Source organism: Lampris incognitus, chromosome 6 (genome assembly GCF_029633865.1).
Source record: "Lampris incognitus isolate fLamInc1 chromosome 6, fLamInc1.hap2, whole genome shotgun sequence".
Classification (NCBI taxonomy): domain Eukaryota; kingdom Metazoa; phylum Chordata; class Actinopteri; order Lampriformes; family Lampridae; genus Lampris; species Lampris incognitus.
Genome location: NC_079216.1, coordinates 7,555,118 through 7,580,468, shown reverse-complemented (window position 1 = coordinate 7,580,468; position 25,351 = coordinate 7,555,118). Strand labels below are relative to the sequence as shown.

Here is a 25,351-nt window from a genome sequence, read left to right as displayed (position 1 = left end):
TCGAACCGGTGATCCCCGTGTTGGTAGGCAACGGAAGAGACTGCTACGCCACCCGGATGCCCCCGATAATGGTGACATTTCTTGCTGAAATTAGCTACACTTCAATTCTATCAGTGTTAAGAGAAGACAGCAGTCAAATTCTAGTTATTTTGTTTTATTTGCAGGTGCTGTAAACCAGTCTCATGTTGACTATCTGTCCACCAGGACATGACATTTCATAGGATATTTTATTACATCATGCTCTTAACTGATAAGTCACCGTCTCTCTGTCTGTCCACCTGTCTTTTTCTCTCCCTTTGTACTGCCGTTCTGTCCCCAAAACACTAAAAATGTGAAAAAGTGTGTGCGACAACAAATTAAATCTCCTCTCAAACGCCAGTAAACCTCGGCGTGACCTGGTTTCCTTTAAGTCCCAGAGGTGGAAACTTGTCAGACTCACAGATTTCCTGACTCCGCTCCCCCCGCCACACAACACCGCCGACGCCGCTTTATTCACCACGTCAACAGCAGCAGCCACAAAAACAACAACAAAGCATCCTCAGGTGTGCGAAACAAAGCCGAACACAAAATCTGCTCCACTTCAAGTTACCTCCCGAACAAAAACGGGCTCCCCACGGCAGCCCCGCTCGCCGAGACCCCCAAAGAACAACCACGGAGAGCAACAGTAACGTATTTCAAACAACAACAATAAATAAAAACGAAAGAACACGCCTTCCCTTTTTCCGCTCAACTTGACTTGCATGGGAAGGTTCGGTGTCAGGAGATACGAGTGGCGGTGCGTCTCCTCGGGTAAGCTACTTGGTGGGATGTTGTGGACCGCGGCCAGAACCTCATTCCCGGCCCACACGGGACCGTGGCAGCCTCCACAGCCGTGGGCGTTGGCCCATTTTAGGCTTTGCAACGTTGGGGGTGGAGATACACGAGAAGAGACACTGAGTAGGTGTATTTTATATTTTCCTGAAGGAAAACCATCCCTGTTTTACTGCGGCGTTCAGCTGCTGCCAACCTCCTGCGCTCCGCTGGCTAACACCAAGCTGGTTAAACACGGCAGGTGTAACTCAAAATAAAGTAACTCAAAGTCAGCGAGAGAGGGGTCGTGCGGGTAGCGTGGCGATGTTTTCCATTACCTACCAACACGATGATCGCCAGTTCGAATCCCCGTGTTAGCTATGGCTTGGTTGGGCATCCCTACAGGCACAATTGGCCCAAACCAGATGCGGGTATGTGTCCTGGTCGCTGCACTAGCACCTCCTCTGGTGGGTCGGGGTGCCTGTTCAGGGGGGAGGGGGAACTGGAGGCAATAGTGTGATCCTCCCACGCGCTACGTCCCCCTGGTGAAACTCCTCACTGTCAGGTGAAAAGAAGCGGCTGGTGACTCCACATGTATGGGAGGAGGCATGTGGTAGTCCTCCTCGGACTGGCAGAGGGGGTGGAGCAGCGACCGGGATGGCTTGGAAGAGTGGGGTAATTGGCTGGATACGATTAGGGAGTAAGGGGGGGGGGCAAAAAAAAAGAAAGAACACAAAAGTGTGATATTGTGTACATTTTAAACACCAGGAAGTATTTAAAATATGTTTTACATATTTGATGTATTCAGATTTGTTTCAAGATTTCAGTCTTTTAATCCGACCAGCATGCAAATGCACCCTTCTGCAGCCCGTACACGGTCCTCCACTAGCCAACTCCTGCACACATATGATAGGAGCACTGAAAAAAACCAACTGCTGATGTAAAAAAAATGGCTTAATTTGATGGAGGGTTGGGACATTTTTGGGGGAAAAAAGTCAGGAAGGTGTTTTACGCTACACTGCAATATGACAACAACTGCAACAATGGAAATAAATAATGTGACGTACTTCATAACAGTAATGTGGCAAAACAAGATAGTCTGTCCACACACATTGTAGTCTTTGTCTAACGGGACCGTCGATTCTTCGAATATGAAAATTGTTTCTTAGCTCTATTTGGCTCTTTTCTCTTTCACGAAGGGACACACACACAAACATATCTCTGTGTGGCATCTTTCATGTTTTTCTACAATTTACGCCTATCTCATCTGCCTCTAAGGTCTCTGAGTCGTCCGCCCACTGCGTACGAACGCCGTCTGGTCCATGTCACCCTCATGATCACTATGTCTCAGCTCTGGTCCACGTCACCCTCATGATCACTACATGTCAGCTCTGGTCCACGTCACCCTCATGATCACTACATCTCAGCTCTGGTCCACGTCACCCTCATGATCACTACGTCTCAGCTCTGGTCCAAGTCACCCTCATGATCACTACATCTCAGCTCTGGTCCACGTCACCCTCATGATCACTACATCTCAGCTCTGGTCCACGTCCCCCTCATGATCACCACATCTCAACTCTGGTCCACGTCACCCTCATGATCACCACATCTCAGCTCTGGTCCACGTCACCCTCATGATCACCACATCTCAACTCTGGTCCACGTCACCCTCATGATCACTACATCTCAGCTCTGGTCCACGTCACCCTTATGGTCACTACATCTCAGCTCTGGTCCATGTCACCCTCATGATCACTCTGTCTCAGCTCTGGTCCACGTCACCCTCATGATCACTACATGTCAGCTCTGGTCCACGTCACCCTCATGATCACTACGTCTCAGCTCTGGTCCACGTCACCCTCATGATCACTACATCTCAGCTCTGGTCCACGTCACCCTCATGATCACTACATCTCAGCTCTGGTCCACGTCACCCTCATGATCACTATGTCTCAGCTCTGGTCCAAGTCACCCTCATGATCACCACATCTCAACTCTGGTCCACGTCCCCCTCATGATCACTACATCTCAGCTCTAATCCACGTCACCCTCATGATCACCACATCTCAGCTCTGGTCCACGTCAACCTCATGATCACCACATCTCAACTCTGGTCCACGTCACCCTCATGATCACTACATCTCAGCTCTGGTCCACGTCACCCTCATGATCACCACATCTCAGCTCTGGTCCACGTCACCCTCATGATCACCACATCTCAACTCTGGTCCACGTCACCCTCATGATCACTACATCTCAGCTCTAGTCCACGTCACCCTTATGATCACCACATCTCAGCTCTGGTCCATGTCACCCTCATGATCACCACGTCTCAGCTCTGGTCCACGTCACCCTCATGATCACCACGTCTCAGCTCTGGTCCACGTCACCCTCATGATCACCACGTCTCAGCTCTGGTCCACGTCACCCTCATGATCACTATGTCTCAGCTCTGGTCCATGTCACCCTAATGATCACTATGTCTCAGCTCTGGTCCACGTCACCCTAATGATCACTATGTCTCAGCTCCTGTCCACATCACCCTCATGATCACTATGTCTCAGCTCTGGTCCATGTCACCCTCATGATCATGTCTCAGCTCTGGTCCACGTCACCCTTATGATCACTATGTCTCAGGTCTGGTCCACGGCACCCTCATGATCACTATGTCTCAGCTCTGGTCCACGTCACCCTCATGATCACTATGTCTCAGGTCTGGTCCACGTCACCCTCATGATCACTATGTCTCAGGTCTGGTCCACGTCACCCTAATGATCACTATGTCTCAGGTCTGGTCCACGTCACCCTTATGATCACTATGTCTCAGGTCTGGTCCATGTCACCCTCATGATCACTATGTCTCAGCTCTGGTCCACGTCACCCTCATGATCACTATGTCTCAGGTCTGGTCCACGTCACCCTCATGATCACTATGTCTCAGCTCTGGTCCACGTCACCCTCATGATCACTATGTCTCAGCTCTGGTCCACGTCACCCTCATGATCACTATGTCTCAGGTCTGGTCCACGTCACCCTAATGATCACTATGTCTCAGGTCTGGTCCACGTCACCCTTATGATCACTATGTCTCAGGTCTGGTCCATGTCACCCTCATGATCACTATGTCTCAGCTCTGGTCCACGTCACCCTCATGATCACTATGTCTCAGCTCTGGTCCACGTCACCCTCATGATCACTATGTCTCAGCTCTGGTCCACGTCACCCTTATGATCACTATGTCTCAGCTCTGGTCCACGTCAACCTCATGATCACTACATCTCAGCTCTGGTCCACAACACCCTCATGATCACTATGTCTCAGCTCTGGTCCACGTCACCCTCATGATCACTACATCTCAGCTCTGGTCCACGACACCCTCATGATCACTATGTCTCAGCTCTGGTCCACGACACCCTCATGATCACTATGTCTCAGGTCTGGTCCACGTCACCCTAATGATCACTATGTCTCAGGTCTGGTCCACGTCACCCTTATGATCACTATGTCTCAGGTCTGGTCCATGTCACCCTCATGATCACTATGTCTCAGCTCTGGTCCACGTCACCCTCATGATCACTATGTCTCAGCTCTGGTCCACGTCACCCTCATGATCACTATGTCTCAGCTCTGGTCCACGTCACCCTTATGATCACTATGTCTCAGCTCTGGTCCACGTCAACCTCATGATCACTACATCTCAGCTCTGGTCCACAACACCCTCATGATCACTATGTCTCAGCTCTGGTCCACGACGCCCTCATGATCACTACATCTCAGCTCTGGTCCACGACACCCTCATGATCACTACATCTCAGCTCTGGTCCACGTCACCCTCATGATCACTACGTCTCAGCTCTGGTCCATGTCACCCTCATGATCACTTCACCGATTACTCCTCCTGTCTGGTTTGAGGTGTATTAATGACTGTAACCAGGTGGTGTTTACATGGTAAAATAATGAAGTAATATAATTGCACATTTGTGCGTGTTGCCATTTTGCAGCAGACATTTGATTAATTTGCCTAGCGTATGATTTATGAAAACTTTTTAGCCACGGTGAATATGTTATTCAGTACTACCAGAAAATGCTTCTAATTTTTTGCTTGCTGATGAAATGAAAGATTGTAGTTTTATAACTGACGCTTTGTCTACAACTCACAAGCTTACATGTGTAACCTGATAGGTACTGTGCTCCAGGAAGGAACTGCAAGGATGTAAACAAAGCACGTAAACAAGGCACATCGCTGGATACTCTGGAGCCTCCCCTTTCAAAATGCTGGCAGCCATACTGACATGTACCCCGGGTCTGTGGAACAACGGAAGCTAAGCAGGTGTGGGCGTGGCTAGTACTCGGATGGGAGACTTCCCGGGAAAACTGAGTTGCTGCTGGAAGTGGTGTTGGTGGGCCAGTAGGGGCCAGTCTTCCCTCTGGTCCTAATTAAAAAATAAAAATTAAAATCCCAATGTCCCAGTGCAGTGACGGGGACACTGTGCTGTAGGAGATGCTGTCCTTCAAATGAGACGTTAAAACCGAGGTCCTGACTCACTGTGATCATTAAAGATCCCATGGCACTTACCGCAAAGAGTAGGGGGTCCCCGGTGTCCTGGCAAAATTCCCAACCTGGCTCTCTCCATCTGGCCACCTAATCATCCCCCTGTGTAATTGGCTCAATGATTCCTCCCTCTCCACCTCAAACTGATGTGTGGTGAGCATTCTGGTGCAAAATGGCTGCCGTGCATCACCCAGGTGGGTGCTACACATTGGTGGTGGTTGAGGTGAGTTTCCCCTCTTCTGCTTCAGCTTTGGGTGTCTAGAAAAAGTGCTATAAATGTAATCTTTTATTATTATTATTAGCATTATTATTAAAATAACACAAAACTATAAGCGTGCTCTCAGCAGAGTGCCGATCCCCGCCAGGCCTAGCTCCCCTTCTCCGATGCTCGGATTTGGCGACAAACCAGCTGAGGAGTTAGCAGCCAACCACGAAAGGTCCTTCATCATACAGTCATAACTGCACAAAAATGATTAGGCTGACAGGCCCAGTAGTGTGTGAGATTAGCAGCAGACAGACACACACGCACGTGTACATGGACGGAAAAGCCAGTGGTTTTCCTGCCATTATGAGAGTTTTGTGCAGTGCCCGTCGATTCAACAGGAAATATGGAAACATTTTTTTGATATGCAGCGCTCGAGCTAAAAACAAAAAATCTACCAAATTTCCCCTCTGGGATGAATAAAGTATTCTGATTCTGATAATAAACACGTTTTGCCTGTCAGTCTGTGGATGTGCAGCCTCCTAGGCGGACCCTCGCACAAATGCAACCGAGTCTACAAAACTTTGGTCTGACAAAAATAGTGACCAAAATTACAAAGAAATGTCCACAAGACAGTAAACCATTATTTAGGTAGAGTAAATGTAATAGCTACATGGCCTACTCCAAATATTTTACGAATACCAACCCGTCTAACTACCGCCGTGGTCTATGCGTCGCAAATTGTGGTCACTCACTCACTCACGGACGACCCGCGAGGGACATTTCGTCGTAGGGACATTTAGTAGGATGCACTCGCAACTCGCATCAGACGCGCCTGTGGGTCTGGACGGCTTCGTACTCGTTTCTCTGGGGCATCAGAAACTACCCTGTCGATATTCCAGCTCTAGCAAGGCGATCCCGTCTATCGTTTTTCTAAACTTTAGAGCCAACTTCCGTGTGACAAAAGCGTTTGCATGCCTCTGATGGGTCAACCCTAACCCACCTTAACCAATCAGAGGCAGAGTTTGCTGGTTGACATAAAACGCATCACTACTGGTGCTCCAACACAGGAACGTCGCCCCAGATGCCAGATTTAAAACTCTGGCATACTGCAAAATACAGAGATTTACCTGGCGCTGAGAGACTTCATCAGCATTGTGTGAACTCATTTGGCAACGGACGTTCATTTATATGTAAAAGTCCTGCACTCTGGCTTTACAGACACAAGTGAAGGGAAAGGAATCAAAATGGTACGTTGCCATTTGGCAACACTGCGCGGTTAAAGGGTTAGGACAACTGGGTATCAGCTGGTCAGCTGGCTCCTAGGACGGAGGTGGACCGGGGCGGAGAACAGGAACCTGAATCTATACCCTACTTTTCATTCCCCCGAGAGTCCACGACTGACGCTGGACAAACTGAACACCTAGTGAATGAAGGAGCCGGAGGAACTGCCACCATTTCATCGCATTTTCGACGAAAAGCCAAGAGACTCCCCTTTAAAGAGAGGGCTGAAATAAAGGAAGCATCACACATATGCTTGTGTGTACTGGCTTGCGGTCATGCATAGAGCTGACTCACGTAATACAGTAACTTGAACTCGATTACAAAAAAATGCTCAATTAAAATTTACTGCCTCAGAGCTTCATTTCATCTCTTCATGCATATCTAAACATGTGTAGATGTGTAGAGCGACAGCAAAGCGCTCAAACAACCAGTAGTGTTGCACATAGATGACACAGCGCGTTATGAGACCTGACAAAATGAAAGAAAACAAAGAGGCCGGACCCAAAAAAAATGACAGAAATTGCCAAACGTTTGGCACTACCTTAAACTAAAACTCAAAGAAAGTGCAGTGGTCTGCAATCATCTGCAGAGCTTAGCTTGTTTGGCATGGCGGCACAACGTGCTTGCTGCAGCACCTCAGCAGAAAGCATCCACCCTGCAAATTCATAATTTTGTTCGACTGGTGCCTTTCCGTCAAGTCAAGGTCCACTTATAGTACAAGACGTTATAAAATGGAGTCAACATAATAACATGGAGCAGAAATAAAAACACATTGCAAAGAGGGAGAAATTACATTACAGTAAGCAACAGGGGGGAACCACACCAGGGTGTAAACTGGAAAATGAGCTCCTTCTCTAGAAGCCATAATACTGAGCGGTCTTCTTCTGTTTGTCTCCGAAATGAAGAGCGAGGGCGAGAGAGGGCGGGCAAGGGAATGTGGGCGAGAGAGGGCAGGCAAGGGAATGTGGGTGAGAGAGTTAAAGTGAGAAAGTCTGAGGTGAAAGAGCGGGGGCGAGAGAGTGAGGGCGAGCGGTGGTCACCTGTGCAGGAGTAGTCGTCGATCCTGATGTAGCCCGTGTGGCAGATGCACATGAAGGAGCCCGGCGTGTTCACACACATGGTGTTCTCCCGGCAGTAGTGCTTCCCCTCCGCACACTCGTCGATATCTGCAGAGAGAGGGCAGGGTGGGGGCAAGAGGCAAATTGGGGTTACTCTCGTGGGTAGCAATGGCGATTCCCAGACTTCGGTCTAATCTGTTTTACAAACCGCTGTGATGAATTAGGTTGGCGTGGGGGTGGATTACAGACAAATGGAGGCTGTACAGGTGGATGCTTTTGTGTTGAACATGGACTTACTTGTAAGCATAAGCACACATTCATGGAAAAACATGCTTATCACATACACACAGTGTGTATTTGTATCTGGATTGCTGTTGGGATCAGACAGGCACACACACACACACACACACACACACACACACACCAAGTGCCTACATCCACCTACCTCCTCCCACACACACACGCACACATGATACAAAATACGAGGGCGTTCAGGTGGCGTCATGGTCTATTCCGTTGCCTATCAACACGGGGATCGCTGGTTCGAATCCCCGTGTTAGCTCCGGCTTGGTCGGGCGTCCCTACAGACACAATTGGCCGTGTCTGCGGGTGGGAAGCCGGATGTGGGTATGTGTCCTGGTCGCTGCACTAGCTCCTCCTCTGGTCGGTCGGGGCGCCTGTTCGGGTCGGGGGAGAGAACTGGCAAAACTCCTCACCGTCAGGTAAAAAGAAGCGGCTGACGACTCCACATGTATCGGAGGAGTAGTCTGCAGCCCTCCCCGGATGGGCAGAGGGGGTGGAGCAGCGACCGGGACGGCTCAGAAGAGTGGGGTAATTGGCCGGATACAATTGGGGAGGGAAAAAAAAGGGGGGGGGACTTTAACATAGAGAGCCAAGGGTCAGTTTGTCTACATCCAGAGACGCCTTCAAGGCAAATATGGAGGGTGGATGCGAGGTGGGCACCAAAGCATCCAAGACTGCGTTTCCCGTTTTATTTTCCCATTCGTCGCGGGCACAAACGGGTGTATGTGGTTTCTGTGGTCAGCCCGTACAGCTCCGGGGTTCAGCTGCAGTCTATGTTTCATGCTAATGCTAGTGTAACACACAACCTCCCGGCATCACTTCCAACACCCTTTGTGTAAAGCCCATACTTTCTAATGGTTGCATATTTGTCATCATATCCGTTGCCTTAGTAACAGCTATTTCTGGATCTCAAACAAACCGCATGCCAAACCGCCACCCAGAGATGTACACCACTGTGCGGGTAAACAAAACAAAACAAAAAAAATCTTGATAAGCTGACGCAACCCCGTGCAACTTTACGCGAACGCCAATCAAACCCAGCACACGTGGGCGCTGCGGTATGCTCCGGGGCCTCGCCGTCATCGAACGGCGACCGGTCAAGCATACGGCGCAGACTCAGTGAGACAAAACCCTGGCCGAGTCCTTCACATCACCGATTCATTATCATTATTATTATCCTCCGCTTGTTGCATCTGGCGCCCGTGTGCGGCGCGGCATTGTGCAGCGACCCGATGGGGGCGGCGCTGGACGCATTCTGTGGAGAACACTTGAAACGGAATTTCAATAGGTTTGCTTCGGCATTCACCCGTTTGCTCGGCCTTGGGTAAAAAAAAATGTGTATGTCCACACACACACACACACACACACACACACACACACACACACACACCACTACCATTCCCTTCCCATCACAACAACAATATTGGGCGAAGTTCCGCCCGCCGCCTGCAGGCTGGCGTGTTCGCACGCAGCCGTTCCTTCAGTGTTTCTTTCACAGTTTCATCAACACTTGATCACCCCGTCTATTCAAACAGGCGCCGGTGAAAGCCCAGGTGTCCTTGGCTAAATGAATGGAGGCGAATTAAACCTTGTGTGACTGACCATGAGGGGGAGAGAGAGCAGGCGAGACGGAGAGAGCGAGAGAAACGGCGCCTCGGAGGGAAAGACAAAGAGGAAGAGAGAGAGGAGATCAAGGGAGGTGAAGGGATGTGCAGGAAGCTATAGAACGAGCAAGACAACTACAGAGAATGAAGGAGGGTGGTGGTGGTGGGGGGTGGTGGTGGGGTGGGGATGGGGGGGCGGGCTTTGACAAGAGAGACAACCAGAGTGAATTAACTGGCGAGTGATGGATTTAGCAGAGGAGCTAAAGAAGAGAGACCGCGGGGAGAAAAAAGGTATTAAGTGGCGGCGGAGAGACGGAATCGGAACCAGTTTTATTCACTCTTGCTTTCTTCCCGGGCAGCCGCAGTGGTAACCTTGAACGGAGGTCCTCACCGACACCCCCCCCCCCACGAGGCTCCTGATTGGCTGGCTGGCTTTGATTTACAGTGTATTAACTGTAAGACACCATCAATCCCCACCCCCACCCCCCACGCATCCCGCCGACACCCCCCTCCAACGACACCGCTAACGTTAGCTGAAACAATATGTGAGGAGGGGAGACGGCGGAGGGGGCGCCGCTGCCCGACACGGGGCAGGGCGATCATCACCATTAAACCGACTCCATTTGCTAGATTGGCCCGACACACGTGACGCGCCACCCTAAAGAGGGAGCCGGGCCCCTGAGAGCCGACGGCCGCGCTTACCGCTTAATGGAGCGATCCGGGTCGAGCCCTCGGCACGCCGCGGCAGACGGCCGCCTCGCCGCTGTGTTTCGGGGTTCTGCCTTGCCTTGTTTTTCCCTGTCTTTGTGCGTTCGCGCGCCGTCATAACAGCCCGAATCAATCACAGTCATCCCTCGCGGGGGGATGGCGAGCGGCGCTTAATTGGCGCAAAACAAAGAAGTGTTCATAAAGAAGCAGGTCTTGGTTGTGTCTGAGCGTGACAGTGTAGATCATTTAGAGTCGTGCCATTAACAGCGGTACCACGGGGCTGTGACCGTCTTTCATCCAGCTGTCAGGACTGAAGTATAATTTGTATGGAAATCACTGCGAGCAGCGCAGATAAAGTCTGTAAGTATATGAGACGGACAAAGGCAAAGAATCCAATCTGCCTCTTACGTGTACGGTGTTACCAACTAGTGGGCCGCCGCTCAGACTGCCGTTCTGTCCATTCCACTGTCCACACTCCAGACCCTGACCGTCTGCCCTTAAAGGCCCATTCTGGATTTAATTGACCAAATAACAGTGAGGTATATTGAATACATATAACTGACGAGTTTGAATTACAGACTGGAAATGGGGATTTTATGTCTTCCTCGACCGACGCCGAGAGAAAATATCGCCGTTTTACTCGTCGCAACTATGAACGATGTGAACAAACCTGTTACAGCGTCAGAAGATGTTAGAAACTCACGTTTAGTTGGCCCTTGTATTAACAGACCTGTCAATCAAAGTGGGATCGATGGCAGCTTCCAGTCATGTGTTTTGGGGTTTTGCTAGCAGGGCGGCCCTTTGGTTTACATTTGAATTAAGGATCGTAGCTTTAAATACCATTAAGAGGGGCGTCCAGGTAGTGTAGTGGTCTATTCCGTTGTCTACCAACATGGGGATCGCAGGTTCGGATCCCCGTGTTACCTCCGGCTTGGTCGGGCGTCCCTACAGACACAATTGGGTGGGACGCCGGATGTGGATATGTGTCCTGGTCGCTGCACTAGCGCCTCGAGGGGAACTGGGGGGAATAGTGTGATCCTCCCACGCGCTACATCCCCCTGGTGAAACTCCTCACTGTCAGGTGAAAAGAAGCGGCTGGTGACTCCACATGTATGGGAGGAGGCATGTGGTAGTCTGCAGCCCTCCCTGTATCGGCAGAGGGGGTGGAGCAGCGACCGGGACGGCTCGGAAGGGTGGCCGGAAACAATTGGGGGGAAAGAGAGGGGGAAATGACTAAATAAATAAATACCATTAAGAGCAGCAGTGCAGACTCAAATACGGGGCTGATAACTTGTTTCATAAAGCTGTCAAGACTGATGTACAGTCTGCATAGACACAAGTATAACGTAAATAAAGTCTCAGCATACCAGACGGACAAAGGCAAAGAAATTAATCACTTTAGTTTTATGCATATGAGAAGTGGTCAGGCAGCCATTCAGAGTACTGCTCTATCCAGTCCACTCTTTACACCCTAAACCCTTACTGCATGCCATTAACAACTGTGGTTACATGACTACAGGTCATAATACATATCTCGCGTTCTGGCTGTTACTCATCCCTGTCATCCCACCTTCATTTATACCAGGAATAGGATGCTATCCCTCAACCCACAAGCCCACCCCCCCCCACACACATCCACACACACATACATCATGGAGTCTGTATCTTCCAATAGGGAGTGTCCTCTCTATCTGTGTCTTCATACTGTCATTTACCAAAGCCTGGGGGTGGGGGAAGGGGAGATAACACCACCGCTGACACGGCGACACCCCCAAAAAAATTCCCATTCGGCCAGCCATATCCTTCTGTTTCTCTCTCTCTCTCTCCTCCATTTATCTATCCACATACCACCACCACCACCACCACCCCATGCACCGCCTTTCCCCCTGCCTGCTCACTTACTCAAGCAGATGATTTGCAATAACTGGCAGAAGGATGGGGCTTGCCAAAACATTGCCTGATATTCCACACCAGCCATTTATTCCTTCTTGGCCAGATAGCAGCCAAAGGGAAAGAGCGAAGGGATGGGAAGCGCTTCCAAACGGCGTCCCGCCCCGAAATGTAATCGGCACAGTTGGCTCGAACAGAAAAGATATGGCTGCAGCAAAGTTTGAGCAGAAGACTGTCGTGTCTTGCAGGAATGGGGTTTCCAGACAGGACCCGGACCTAGCTGTAAACAACACTAATGCGGACGAAACACCTGGGTGAACATCTTAACGGTTGGCGAATTCTGATTCACAAAGACAGGAAGAGCCGATGCTGGAAAGAGACGCCGTCGTCACAGTATGGGTGCCACAAGCCGGGCAACCCCAAATTCTTTTGATGCTTTTTCTTAAAAACCCAAATGAAGGGCACCCGGGTAGCGTGGCAGTCTATTTCGTTGCCTTACCAACACAGGGATCGGCTGTTTGTATCCGCCCCCGTATTACCTCCGGCTTAGTTGGGCGTCCCTACAGACACAATTGGCCGTGTCTGTGGGTGGGAAGCCGATGTGGGGGGGTGTCCTGGTCGCTGCACTAGCGCCCCCTCCAGTTGGTTGGGGCGCCTGTTTGGGGGGGGGAGACTGGGGGGAATAGCGTGATTCTCTCACGTGCTACGTCCCCCTGGTGAAACTTCTCACTGTCAGGTGAAAAGAAGCGGCTGGCGACTCCACATGTATGGGAGGAGGCATGTGGTAGTCTGCAGCCCTCCCCGGATCAGCAGAGGGGGTGCAACAGTGACCGGGATAGCTCAGAAGAGTTGGGTAATTGGCAGAGTGCAAATGGGGAGAAAAAGTGGGAACCCCCCCCCCAAAAAAAACAGTGAAAGATAAAATTGGAGACTGAGGAGCTACAGGACAGAAGATTAAAGGGAGGCTGCTATCGTGTTGCTCCTGGAAGTAGAAATTAGTTTTACAGCCAAGGACAAAACAGTCCTTTTTCATAAACTGCCAGTGAAACAGAGAACAGTACTGAATCATTCTGTACTGTCAGAATCCTTCATTCTGTCAGGCTACGTATGCATTCGAACAGATACGGCGTGGGAACCGGCTGGAATAATGGTCTTTTCAGACGATAAGTGACACGCCGCCTGCATAACTGCTTGGATCTGTGGGGTCTCAATGCAAACCCCATGTGAATAGATAGGCAGACAGGCACTCCACGAGTAAACACCAGGCACTCTACGCCTGGTAACCATGGAAATGGCTTCTGTGCGCTACTGTATCCCTGCCGGTACGACTGTATTTTCTTTGTAGGCTATAGCAACACATTAAACTACATCTTCTAGAAATACTGAGACAAAGAGTCTATAAGTAGCATAACTAACACACACGGCGAGGATCCGTCTATCGTCCATTTTGTGGTGTGGCACAGTGCGTCCCGTAGAAAATAGTTCAAGACAATTCAACTCAGGTAGTGGGCGGGCATGTGCGTGAGATGAACATGACAGTTTCACGGGACTGCACCCGCTTGTCGCTCCGCCTGACCGATTGCCTGCGCCTCCCTACCTGCCCGCTCACCTCCGCCTCCCTACCTGCCCGCTCACCTCTCAATGAAAATGAATGACTTAGGCACGTCACTCGCTCCCCGACTGAAGAGACTTTAAGTTGTGGAGCTGGTGCTTTGGGGTGAAGAGAGGGTCGGGCAACACTACCTGGTGTCAGTGTGGCTGTTACCCACCGTACTGGAGTCCACCTGCTGTCAGGAGGCTGGTCTGGACCATGTATTGTGTGGTCAAGCATCACCATGGTGCGCATATTCAGCATATTATGCTGGGAGGTAGACATGTTGGGGGTGACAATGCTTGCCTTTCTTGCGCCTCCTCCACAAATAGTTTTCACTTGAGTGTATATCACAACTGTGGATTGTAGTTTTGGTGGCACAGTGGTTAATGCGGTCGCCTCAGAACAAGAAGGTCCTGGGGGTTTGAGCCCCGGGTAGTCCAACCTTGGGGGGGTCATCCTGTGTGGTGTTTGCATGTTCTCCCCGTGTCTGCATGGGTTTCCTCCCACAGTCCAAAGACATGTAGGTCAAGTGAACCAGCCATACTTAATTGTCCCTGCGTGTGAATGTGTCGGCCCTGTGATAGACTGGCGGCCTGTCCAGGGTGTCTCCCCGCCTGCCACCAAGTGACTGCTGGGATAGGCTCCAGCATCCCTGCAACGCTGTGTAGGATAAGCGGTTTGGATAATGGATGGATGGATGGATGTCCGAGCTGAAACACTGGAGCGTTTTGTCAATATCAGCTAAGTCAAGGTAGCTGTAACCGCCAGCCAATGAACCAATAACGCTACCCTTACGCAGTAAGTAAAACAAATACACGCTACATGGCGTTGGCCAGAGACGGGAATATGATGGCATACAGTGCAAACGTTTCCATGTGCAGTTTGTAGTTGTTGTCTGACCAGCAAGCTTTTGTTCATGTCGCTCCCCCAGCACTAATTACCAGCTAAAACCTAGCGTTAGCTAGTTGATGCTAACAGCTGTTAGCGTATAGTGACGGTACCTAACGTTAGTCGTTCGCTGGTTCACACAGCCGACTAGGTTAGATGTTTCTGGTGCAACCAGCCAGTGTGACGCAAAACATATCTGAGAGGTCATGTGACAATATGATGTCACACCAACTCTTTCTATGCATAGTTTGTTTACATCACGTTGCACAGCACGTTATGTAACCAACATTCGGGGTACCTCGGTAAAATATCGTGGTGTGGACAGTTTGATGTTGGATATTCAGACATTCTGCCGGGTTCACCCCTCAATAACCTCTGAGTGAGATCATCACTACGCAGTGGGAATATTCCAGAATCTGACAGGATGAGGAATTCTGACAGCACAGGGATGATTCAGTACTGTTCTCCACTTCAGTGGCAGGTTATGAAAATGGACTGTTTTGACCTTGGCGGTAACCCTGAAAAACCCATTTTTACATCCAGGAGCAATACAACAGTGGCTTCATTTTTTTCTTCTTCTGTTCTGCGGCTCCTCGGTCTCCAACTTTCACCGTGTCTCGCACTGTCTCTACCGTTGTATCTGTCGAACTTGGCCAAGCCAACCAACATCCGTGACATCACTGCCAGATGGCGGCGGCCTTGCCACAAAAGATATAATGGGGCTTCTTTTTCTCTCTTATGTTTACAATTCTCCTGCTTGTTATATATATATATATATTTGTTTTTTCATTCTGAGATACTTTATTGATCCCCGTGGGGAAATTCCTCTTTGCATTTAACCCATCCTAGCTGTGTAGTGAGGAGCAGTGGGCAGCCGCCGTGCAGCACCTGGGGACCAACTGCAGTTCGTCTTGCGACGCCTCGGTCAAGGGCACAGACAAGAGTACCAACCCTAACGTGCACGTCTTTTTTTTCTTTTTTTGATGTTGGGGGAAACCGGAGCATCCAGCGAAAACCCACCGCAGACACGGGGAGAACATGCAAACTCCACATGGAGGGCGACCTGGGATGACCCAAGGCTGGACAACCCTAGAGTTCGAACCCAGGACGTTCTTGCTGTGAGGCGACAGCGCTAACCACTGGGCCAGCATGCCGGTTAGGTTTGGGGTTAGGGTGCATATAATTGCTGATTAGAGTGGAAAGACATTTAGTATATCGTGTTAACTTGACTGACTGCTTCATGTCCACTTTAACCGCCGCATAAGACTTGGAAAAGGCTGCGTTGGTGGAGTTTCTATTGGATGTTTATATTGCGTAAAAAGTATTTTTGATGCTTTTTATTTCTATTTAGTCACAAATGTAGCCTGAGCTGCAACTGCAATTCACTGGAAACAGAACTGATCATTTAATTCATTAGCTTCCTGTTATTATATAATGTTAGTTTCCAGTACACATGGTCTTGTGCAGCTTAGTCGGGATATAAGAAATGCATGGCAATTTGGATCTCATTTCAAATTTTCCGGCCCTGTGATGGACTGGCGGCCTGTCCAGGGTGTCTTCCCCGCCTGCTGCCCAATGACTGCTAGGACAGGCTCCAGCATCGCCACAACCCTGAGAGCTGGACAAGTGGCACAGATAATGGATGGACAGAGGTTCCTGTTTGTAAGAAAGTACAATGAACTCGGTCAAAGTTAAACCTCGGTGCACTTTATGCTTTCCTTTCATTATGTTTTCTGAAGGCTTGAGAATTGAGATTTAGACGTTCTGGTTGGTAAACGGCCCGATTGTGATGCTGCAATTTGCCTCACAAGGTGGACACTGGGAAAAGCAGCTTAATGACCGAGAACAAGTCGTCTCCCCTTTCTTTTATTCCACTGCCAATTGCTTTTAATGAAAAGTGAGTGAGATGGGTTTCTTTCACCTGTTTGGTCCTTTATTTCTGCAGTCTTAAGCAGCAAATGATTATTTTTTTACACCTTTCCTAAAAGACACAGACAAAACGTGTTTGAAATGGGAGAAAGGAAATGGCGCCGGCGACATCGCGCACCATGTGGGCTGTGCTTTAATCGGCGAGAGGAAAGAGAAAGCTGGGTTTTTTTTTTCTTTCTTCGGTATCTTTTCAACTTTCTAAATTGGCCAATCAACTTGCGAGTAAACACGCTCATAAAAAAAGACCCAGCCCAAACAAATATGCAAAATATGGTTGCCTATTTGAGAGGCGAGCGGGAGCCAATTAAGATGACTGAGTGGAAGAAATCCCATTAGGATGCAACGAGAGTGAATATCTGCATTCCGAGAACAAAGTCCCTGTCTAAATACCAGACACTCGCCGTGTGATCAATCACCACCACCACTTAAGAGGCCCTGCTACCTAGTTTACAACAATGCATGCAGCACACACAAAATGGGGATGTGTGTATGAGACAGCGAGTGAGCGAGCAAGCGAGAGAGAGAGTGTTTTGGGAAGTATGTGATGAAAAAGGGCATTTATAATGTTCTTGTTTTTTGTTATGACATGTTTTGACAGACAGATGGATAGATAGCTAGCTAGCTAGCTAGCTAGCTAGATGGATAAATAGATAGATAGCATCCCAGCATGCACGTGCACACGGGCACATAACGGTGCATTTGCAGCAAACAGCATGTAGTGAGGGCTCATCAGTTTGCGTGCGCACATCTATGTTGTGATTTGCGTATGCGTACACATGACCCTGCGTATTTGCACACGTTAACATACACTTAACACAAGCTTGGATTGGCACACCACTTAGCGCACCGCTACCACCCCCACCCCAACCCTACCCCCATACATCTTGGAGATAAAAGCACCTTGTTTAGTCTTGGAGTGTGCGATAAGTGAAACGATCCCACGCGTTAAGCGGCGAGAGTGGTGAAATGGCTTTGCTCTCCATCACGGCTCTCATTAATCCCAGTGGAGATTATCCACCTCGCACGGAAAAAAATCGATGAAACATCATCGTCCATCACTTGTCACTATCCGGAACAGGCTTCGCCTTTAGGGCCAAAGGGCTGCACGGTGAGTGGGGGGGGGGGGGGGGCAGAGGTCTCTATAGCTCAGTCGGCATGAAGGAGCACATTCCCCTCCCTGACATTCACCTTTAACAAGAGCAGGGAGGACATTTTGTAGGGCTGAGTCGACGGACTGGCCGATGGACATCGGCGGGGAGGTGAGCGCGGCAACCCTCGCAGCACACCTCCTCTCTGCGACAATATCGAGAATCTATTACAACAACTCAAACATTGCCTCGTCTCTCTCTTAATGCCACTCTTGGTGCACTTTTACAGCTTGAAACCATTTCAACTTCTCAGAGCCAAATTTACCCCCGCTTGACTTGTCACCAGTCACGTTGAGTAGTGGTTGACGTCACCGTATGCAGAGACCTGGTGTTTTAACGGAAGCAAGCTAAACCACGTGATGGGCTTTCTAACTAAGATGCCCCGTGGCCAAACTTCCACTGAGTGATTTTTAAGTGAGTTTTGAAGTTTTGAATGTGAAAAGCTGAATGGAGACACCAAACATGGGGGGAAAAAAAGCATTAAAAAAACCCTCTCATGCGCTTCTATGATCAGAGCCTCTGTGCTGTCCTTCAGACCAGCCTCTTCTAGCCACTGGTAGGATCTCTTTGGGGAGGCTGCCTTACTCTCTGGAGATATTTAACTGTGGCTGACCTTGCTCTCTCATCATGGCTCCCATTGGCCTATGGGATACCCAGGTACTTGTAACAGTCCTGTAAATCTGCAATCCTGACTTCTGGTAGCTCCACCCCTTCAATCCCTCTCTTTGTCACCCTTCAGCCATATATCCAGTCTGAATGATATCCCGATGTCATTGCTGTACACATCCATCCATCCATTATCCAAACCGCGTATCCTACTCTCAGGGAATGCTGGAGCCTATCCCAGCAGTCATTGGGCGGCAGGCAGGGAGACACCGTGGACAGGCCGCCAGGCCATCACAGGGCCTGTACACAGATCACAGCTGTACACAGATCAGCCAAAACATTAAGACCACCAACAGATAAGTAAATAACACTGATGATCTCATTACAATGCCACCTGTCAAGGGGTGGGATATATTAGGCAGCATGTCAACAGTCAGTTCTTGAAGTTGATGTGTTGGAAAAGTGGGCAAGCGTAAGGATCTGAGCAACTGACAAGGGCCAATTTGTGACGGCTAGACAACTGGGTCAGAGTATCTCCAAAACGGCAGGTCTTGTGGGGTGTTCCTGGTATGCAGTGGTCAGTACCTACCAAAAGTGGTCCAAGGAAAGACAACTCGTGAACCAGCAACAGGGTCATGGGCACCCAAGGCTCACTGATAAGCATGGGGAGCAAAGGCTAGCCTGTCTGGTCCGATCCCACAGAAGAGCTACTGTAGCTCAAATTGCAGAAAAAGTTAACGCTGGCTATGATAGACAGGTGTGAGAACACATAGTGCATTGCAGCTTGCTGTGTATGGGGCTGCGTAGCCGCAGGCCAGTCAGAGTGCCCATGCTGACCCCGTCCACCACCGAAAGTGCCTACAATGGGCACTTGAGCATCAGAACTGGACCGTGGAGCAGTAGAAGAAAGTCACCTGGTTTGTTAAATCACGTTTTCTTTCATATCACGTGGCTGGCCGGGTGCATGTGCACCATTTACCTGGGGAAGAGATGGCACCAGGATGCACTATGGGATGAAAGAAACCTGGTGGAGGCAGTGTGATGCTATGGGCAATGTACTGCTGGGAAACCTTTGGGTCGTGGCATTCATGTGAATGTTACTTTGACATGTACCACCTACCTAAACGTTGTTGCAGACCGAGTAAACCCCTTCACGGCCACCGTATTCCCTGATGACAGTGGCCTCTTTCAGCAGGATAATGCACCCTGCACACATTGTTCGGGAATGGTTCGAGGAACATGATGAAGTCTTCAAGGACTGCCTTGGTCTCCAAATTCCTCAGATCACAATCCGATCTAGCATCTTTGGGATGAGCTGGAAAAACAAGTCAAATCCATGGAGACCGCACCTCGCAACTTACAGGAATTAAGGGATCTGCTGATAACATCTTAGTGCCAGATACCAGAGGAAACCTTCAGAGGTCTTGTGGTATCCATGCCTCGTTGGGTCAGACCTGTTTTGGAGGAACGAGGGGACCTTACACAATATTAGGCAGGTGGTTTTAATTTTTTGGCTGATTGATGTATATTCTGGCGAGGTGGATCAGTGAATCGATGCCTCCTTCACTCTTGGAATACATCTTGATGTCATCCATGTAGAGTAGATGACCGATGGCTACCCCACTTCTGAACTCGTATCCATATCCCCTCTTTGTGATGACCTGACTATATATCCTATACCAAAGTCTTTCTGACGACATAGCCCCCCAACGCAAGAAAAATATTTCATCACCTCAAACAAGCTGAAAGGGAAGTCACGTGACTTGCATTTTCAATTTTATCGGCTTGTCCAAAGCTCACTTCAAATTACACTAACCGTTCCATTGTGAACACGGCTTGAGAGACGCTGAGAGCCAGCGGAGAGGGGACACGTCTCAGGCGAGATTTAAAAGATGTCAGAGGCGGGTCGCAGAGAGACGTGGTTATTTACACTGGGGGGGTTTGTCTGGATGATGGGATTGTCTGCTTTATTGGCATTTCTGCAAGGTCAAGGAAGTGAACTGCAAGTAAATGTGCTGCTGGTCAAGGTGTGTGTGTGTGTGTGTGTGTGTGTGTGTGGGAGGCTCCCAGGCAGCGGGAGAGCCCGAGGGTGCAGGATCATCCCAGATGTGATTGGGTCTGAAAATGGCCTCTGCTCTTTACTCAGAGCCAATTGGCCCACTGCCACCTTGTGACATTCAAAAAACAGCAGTGGCTGATTGCATCGCTGTGTTACTTAAAGCAGTGTAAGTCTGCACACACAAACACACGTGTGTGTGTAACAGCATGCACACTCCGTTGTATATGTTTTAGATGACGAAGTTACAACTCACTGGATGTCTGCAGGGTTATGCGTACACACAGGCTTATGTGAGCATGCACACGTGGACACGTATGCACATATGTTGTGCATATATACATATGCGTGTGTGGACACAAACAAACAAGCAGACACAATCACACTTACAGGACGGAAAACATGCAACCTTCACTGGGCACAGCACAAATCGAAAACACAGCGATCTACAATAACAAAACCCCTGCAGGATCAGAAAACAAAAGGGCAAACAGGATGAGCTGTATTAACCTGTCAATCACTATCATAACCACGCCGGTGCTTTGGCTCTTGCCATCCTTTCTACCCCCCCCACTTTCTCCCCAATTGCGCTTGGCCTATTTTCAGAGCCATCCCGGTCGCTGCTCCACCCCTCTCTGACGATCCGGGAGGGCTGCAGACTGCCACACGCCTCCTCCAATAGATATGAAGTTGCCAGCCACTTCTTTTCACCTGACAGTGATGAGCTTTGCCAGGGTGACGCTACCCACCCCAGTTCCCCCTCCCCCCCCGAACAGGTGCCCCGACCGACCAGAGGAGGCACTAGTGCAGCGACCAGGACACACACCCACGTCTGGCTTCCCAGCCACAGACACGGCCAATTGTGTCTGTAGGGACGCCCGACCAAGCCGGGGGTAACACGGGGATTCGAACCGGCGATCCCCATGTTGGTAAGTAGCGGAATAGACCGCTACGTCACCCAGACATCCGCCATCACTTCTATTCTAAAAGAACTACTCATACTCATAAAAAGACATGCATGTTAGGGTTAATACTCCTGTCTGTGACCCTGACCAAGGCAACAGGAAGAAATAGCTGGGGATGGTCCCCGCGCGCTGCACGGCGGCGCCCACTGCTCCTAGCTACACAGCTCCTAGCTACACTGCTCCTAGCTACACTGCTCCTAGCTACACAGCTCCTAGCTACACTGCTCCTAGCTACACAGCTCCTAGCTACACTGCTCCTAGCTACATTGTTCCTAGCTACACAGCTCCTAGCTACACTGCTCCTAGCTACACTGCTCCTAGCTACACTGCTCCTAGCTACACTGCTCCTAGCTACATTGCTCCTAGCTACACTGCTCCTAGCTACACAGCTCCTAGCTACACTGCTCCTAGCTACACAGTTCCTAGCTACACTGCTCCTAGCTACACAGTTCCTAGCTACACAGCTCCTAGCTACACTGCTCCTAGCTACACTGCTCCTAGCTACACTGCTCCTAGCTGCATTGTTCCTAGCTACACTGCTCCTAGCTACACAGCTCCTAGCTACACTGCTCCTAGCTACATCGCTAGGGTGGGTTAAATGCAGAGACTACAGTTCATTTGTATGCAAGTACAAAATGACGAATAAAGAGTATTCTAGTCTATATCAACTGTCACATCTCCATCCCGAGAACTATAAAAAACAAAAAGCTCCCAAAACACCGGTCCTTCTGAGCAGTCGTAAAGGAAACACCATCAGCCGGGCGTCTCAAAGCCAGGCGACATCAAGAGACGCCTCTGCCCCTCCTACTTCCTGTGATGCTAAGATGAATAATAATCATACTATCCAAACATGATGAACCACACTGATTGTTCAATTTAGAGACAATCAGTCTGTCACCTCGCGAAAGCTCCTCGCTCCGTCTCACACCGTCCTACACACACACACACACACACACACACACACACACACACACACACACACACACACGGTAAATGGATTGCATTAATAAAGCGCTTTTCTAGCTGCAACAGCCACTCAAGACACTTTACAATCACGGAATGCCTCACATTCACACACACACACACACACACACACACACACACACACACACACACACACACACACACACACACACACACACACACACACTCTCTCTGCTTATCGGGAGCAGTTAGGGGTTTGGCGTCTTGCTCAAGGACACTTAAACATTTTTGGATGGAGGAGCCGAGGACCGAACCAGCTACTCTCCAGTTACCAGACAGCCTGCTCTACCTCCGAGCCCCCCCCCCCCACACACACATACATACACACCCACTTACACTCTTGTCCTTCTATCTTTGTGAGGATCCCTCACTGACTACATTCATTCCCTAGGGCTTTACCTTGACCTTATCCATCAGAACCACATGCCTAAACTGAACCCTGACCTAACCCTAATCTTATCCATCAGAACCACATGCCTAAACTGGACCCTTACCCTTACTTAATCCTAACCTTATCCATCAGAACCCCACATACCTAAACTGTACCCTAACCCTAACCTAACCCTAACCTTATCCATCAGAACCACATGCTTAAACTGAACCCTTACCCTTACCTAATCCTACCCTAAACTGAACTACATGCCTAAACTGAACCCTTACCCTAACCTAATCCTACCCTAAACTGAACTACATGCCTAAACTGAACCCTTACCCTAACCTAATCCTACCCTAAACTGAACTACATGCCTAAACTGGACCTTTACCCTAACCTAACCCTCACCTAATCCTACCCTTAACCATAAACCCAAGTATTAATCCTAAGATAGACACTTAAAGAAGTCAGGACCGCCCTAAAATGTCTTCACTGATGGTTAAAAACTCATATTGGTCTGCACAAAGATAGAAGTACAAGAACACACACACAAAGACACACACACACACACACACACACACACACGCACGCACAAATGCGGGGCTAGTATTCCCAGTGGATTTCTCCTACTGCTGCTCCTATGAAAAATTTACACAGGAGTGATCTCATCGGCTATTTTGAGCCCATCTCTGACCTAGGAGGGTTTTAAAGAGCTAGTATCTGTCTCTGCCTTTACTGATGCCTATCCTGATGTATGACAGCACACCTAGCAACGCCCTACGTTCAGCACATCTGCACACCTCTATGTACACATTATACAAACATACATGTATATAGGCAGGCATGTAAATAGAGTAAATACACGTATGCACGGTCTGTATGTATGTTTACATCTGTGTGCGTACTTACAGCACATGCACGTGTTGGCTGAGTGGTTGTGTCTGCATGTGTACACTTGTTTGTATTTTATGGTCTCCCCCGCTCTGCATGATGCATGAAATTGCCCATTAGTTGGACTCGCCATCTCATCTTTGACGAATCTCAGCAAGACCGTGTATCTGTTACCCCAAAACAAACATTCTCTCATCTCCCCACAGGACCCCCGGAAATGCAACTGTTTCCCCGGGACGGTCCCTTTTTTCCCCTCACTCACACGCAAACCGAGGCCACGAAAACACTCGACGAGAAAGTGATTTGCAGACACGCACGCAGCCGCACACATACATGCATTAAAAAAAAAAAAATCAATCGCCTTTGAGAGAACAGCATCAACAAATTGAGTCTATTTCAGGTTTCTCTGTGCAGCCTCCGATGGAAACCGTGCACACCCATATATCCGCATACACAAAGACACACACACACTCGCCATCCAATTTCATGGCGAGAGCCGAGCCACTCTTGAGATGAATAGTGTTTGGTCTGGAGCGTCTGGGTTGGACGCGGGAGTCAGTCTGCCGGCTCTCAGTCTCACGCTGTCCGTCTTTGTAAAGAGCCGAGACAAAGCAACCCGCGCCACTGCCAAAGAAAGCACACGGGCAGACCCCCGACAATTACCAGCGTGATTGCGGAAACAAATTGCAACTGTGCCACGAGAGAAACCAAGCGATAATTGGGTGTTTTTCATCAAATTCGGCAGGGTTACCACAACCCAGGGCGTGACTGTGCATTGAACAACACAACCTGGAGGCGCATTGTAACCCATGAAGCAACAAAATAACACTGGTTGTGTAAGCTAGGCTATTACCACCCGCCTTTCTGACACTTCAGTGTAAACCCAACTGCAGAATTTCGCTCGCATGTTTCGGAGCCAGCTCGCTCCTTACACAACCGAGGGTCAGCACAACTTCCTTTTTTTCCTTGGATTCCCCCCCCCCCTTTTTTTTCTCCAATCGTATCCGGCCAATTACCCAACCCTCCGAGCCGTCCCGGTCGCTGCTCCACCCCCTCTGCCGATCCGGGGAGGGCTGAAGACTACCACACGCCTCCTCCCATACATGTGGAGTCACCAGCCGCTTCTTTTCACCTGACAGTGAGGCGTTTCCCCAGTGGGGGGACGTAGCACATGGGAGGATCCCGCTATTCCCCCCAGTTCCCCCCCCTTTAACAGGCGCCCCAACTGACCAGAGGAGGCACTAGTGCACAAGGCTCAGCGTTTTCGGTTTTTACCGATTTTCACCGAAAAATACCCAGATTTTTCAACTGATTTTCACCCAGATTTTACGTTTCCCCGCATCCAAAAGTCGTTCCTGTTCATGTGAGGTTATGCAACAGTGTCCTCTTGCGGCGAAATTCGGCATGCTGGATGGCTTTGAAAAATAAAAACCGAAAACGCTGAGCCTTGCTGGTGCAGTGACCAGGACACATACCCCACATCCGGCTTCCCACCCGCAGACACAGCCAACGGTGTCTGTAGGG

The 25,351-nt window shown here is 49.5% G+C and overlaps 1 protein-coding gene across 1 annotated transcript in view; it reads right to left on the bottom strand.

Moving 5' to 3' along the window:
* The window catches only part of nell2a (neural EGFL like 2a), a 183,550-nt gene that overhangs the window by 77,403 nt on the left and 80,796 nt on the right, over nucleotides 1-25,351 (bottom strand). The window contains exon 13 of the mRNA XM_056281703.1: nucleotides 7,871-7,996. Coding sequence (XP_056137678.1) covers nucleotides 7,871-7,996 — 126 coding nt within the window. The remainder of the gene's footprint in view (nucleotides 1-7,870; nucleotides 7,997-25,351) is intronic.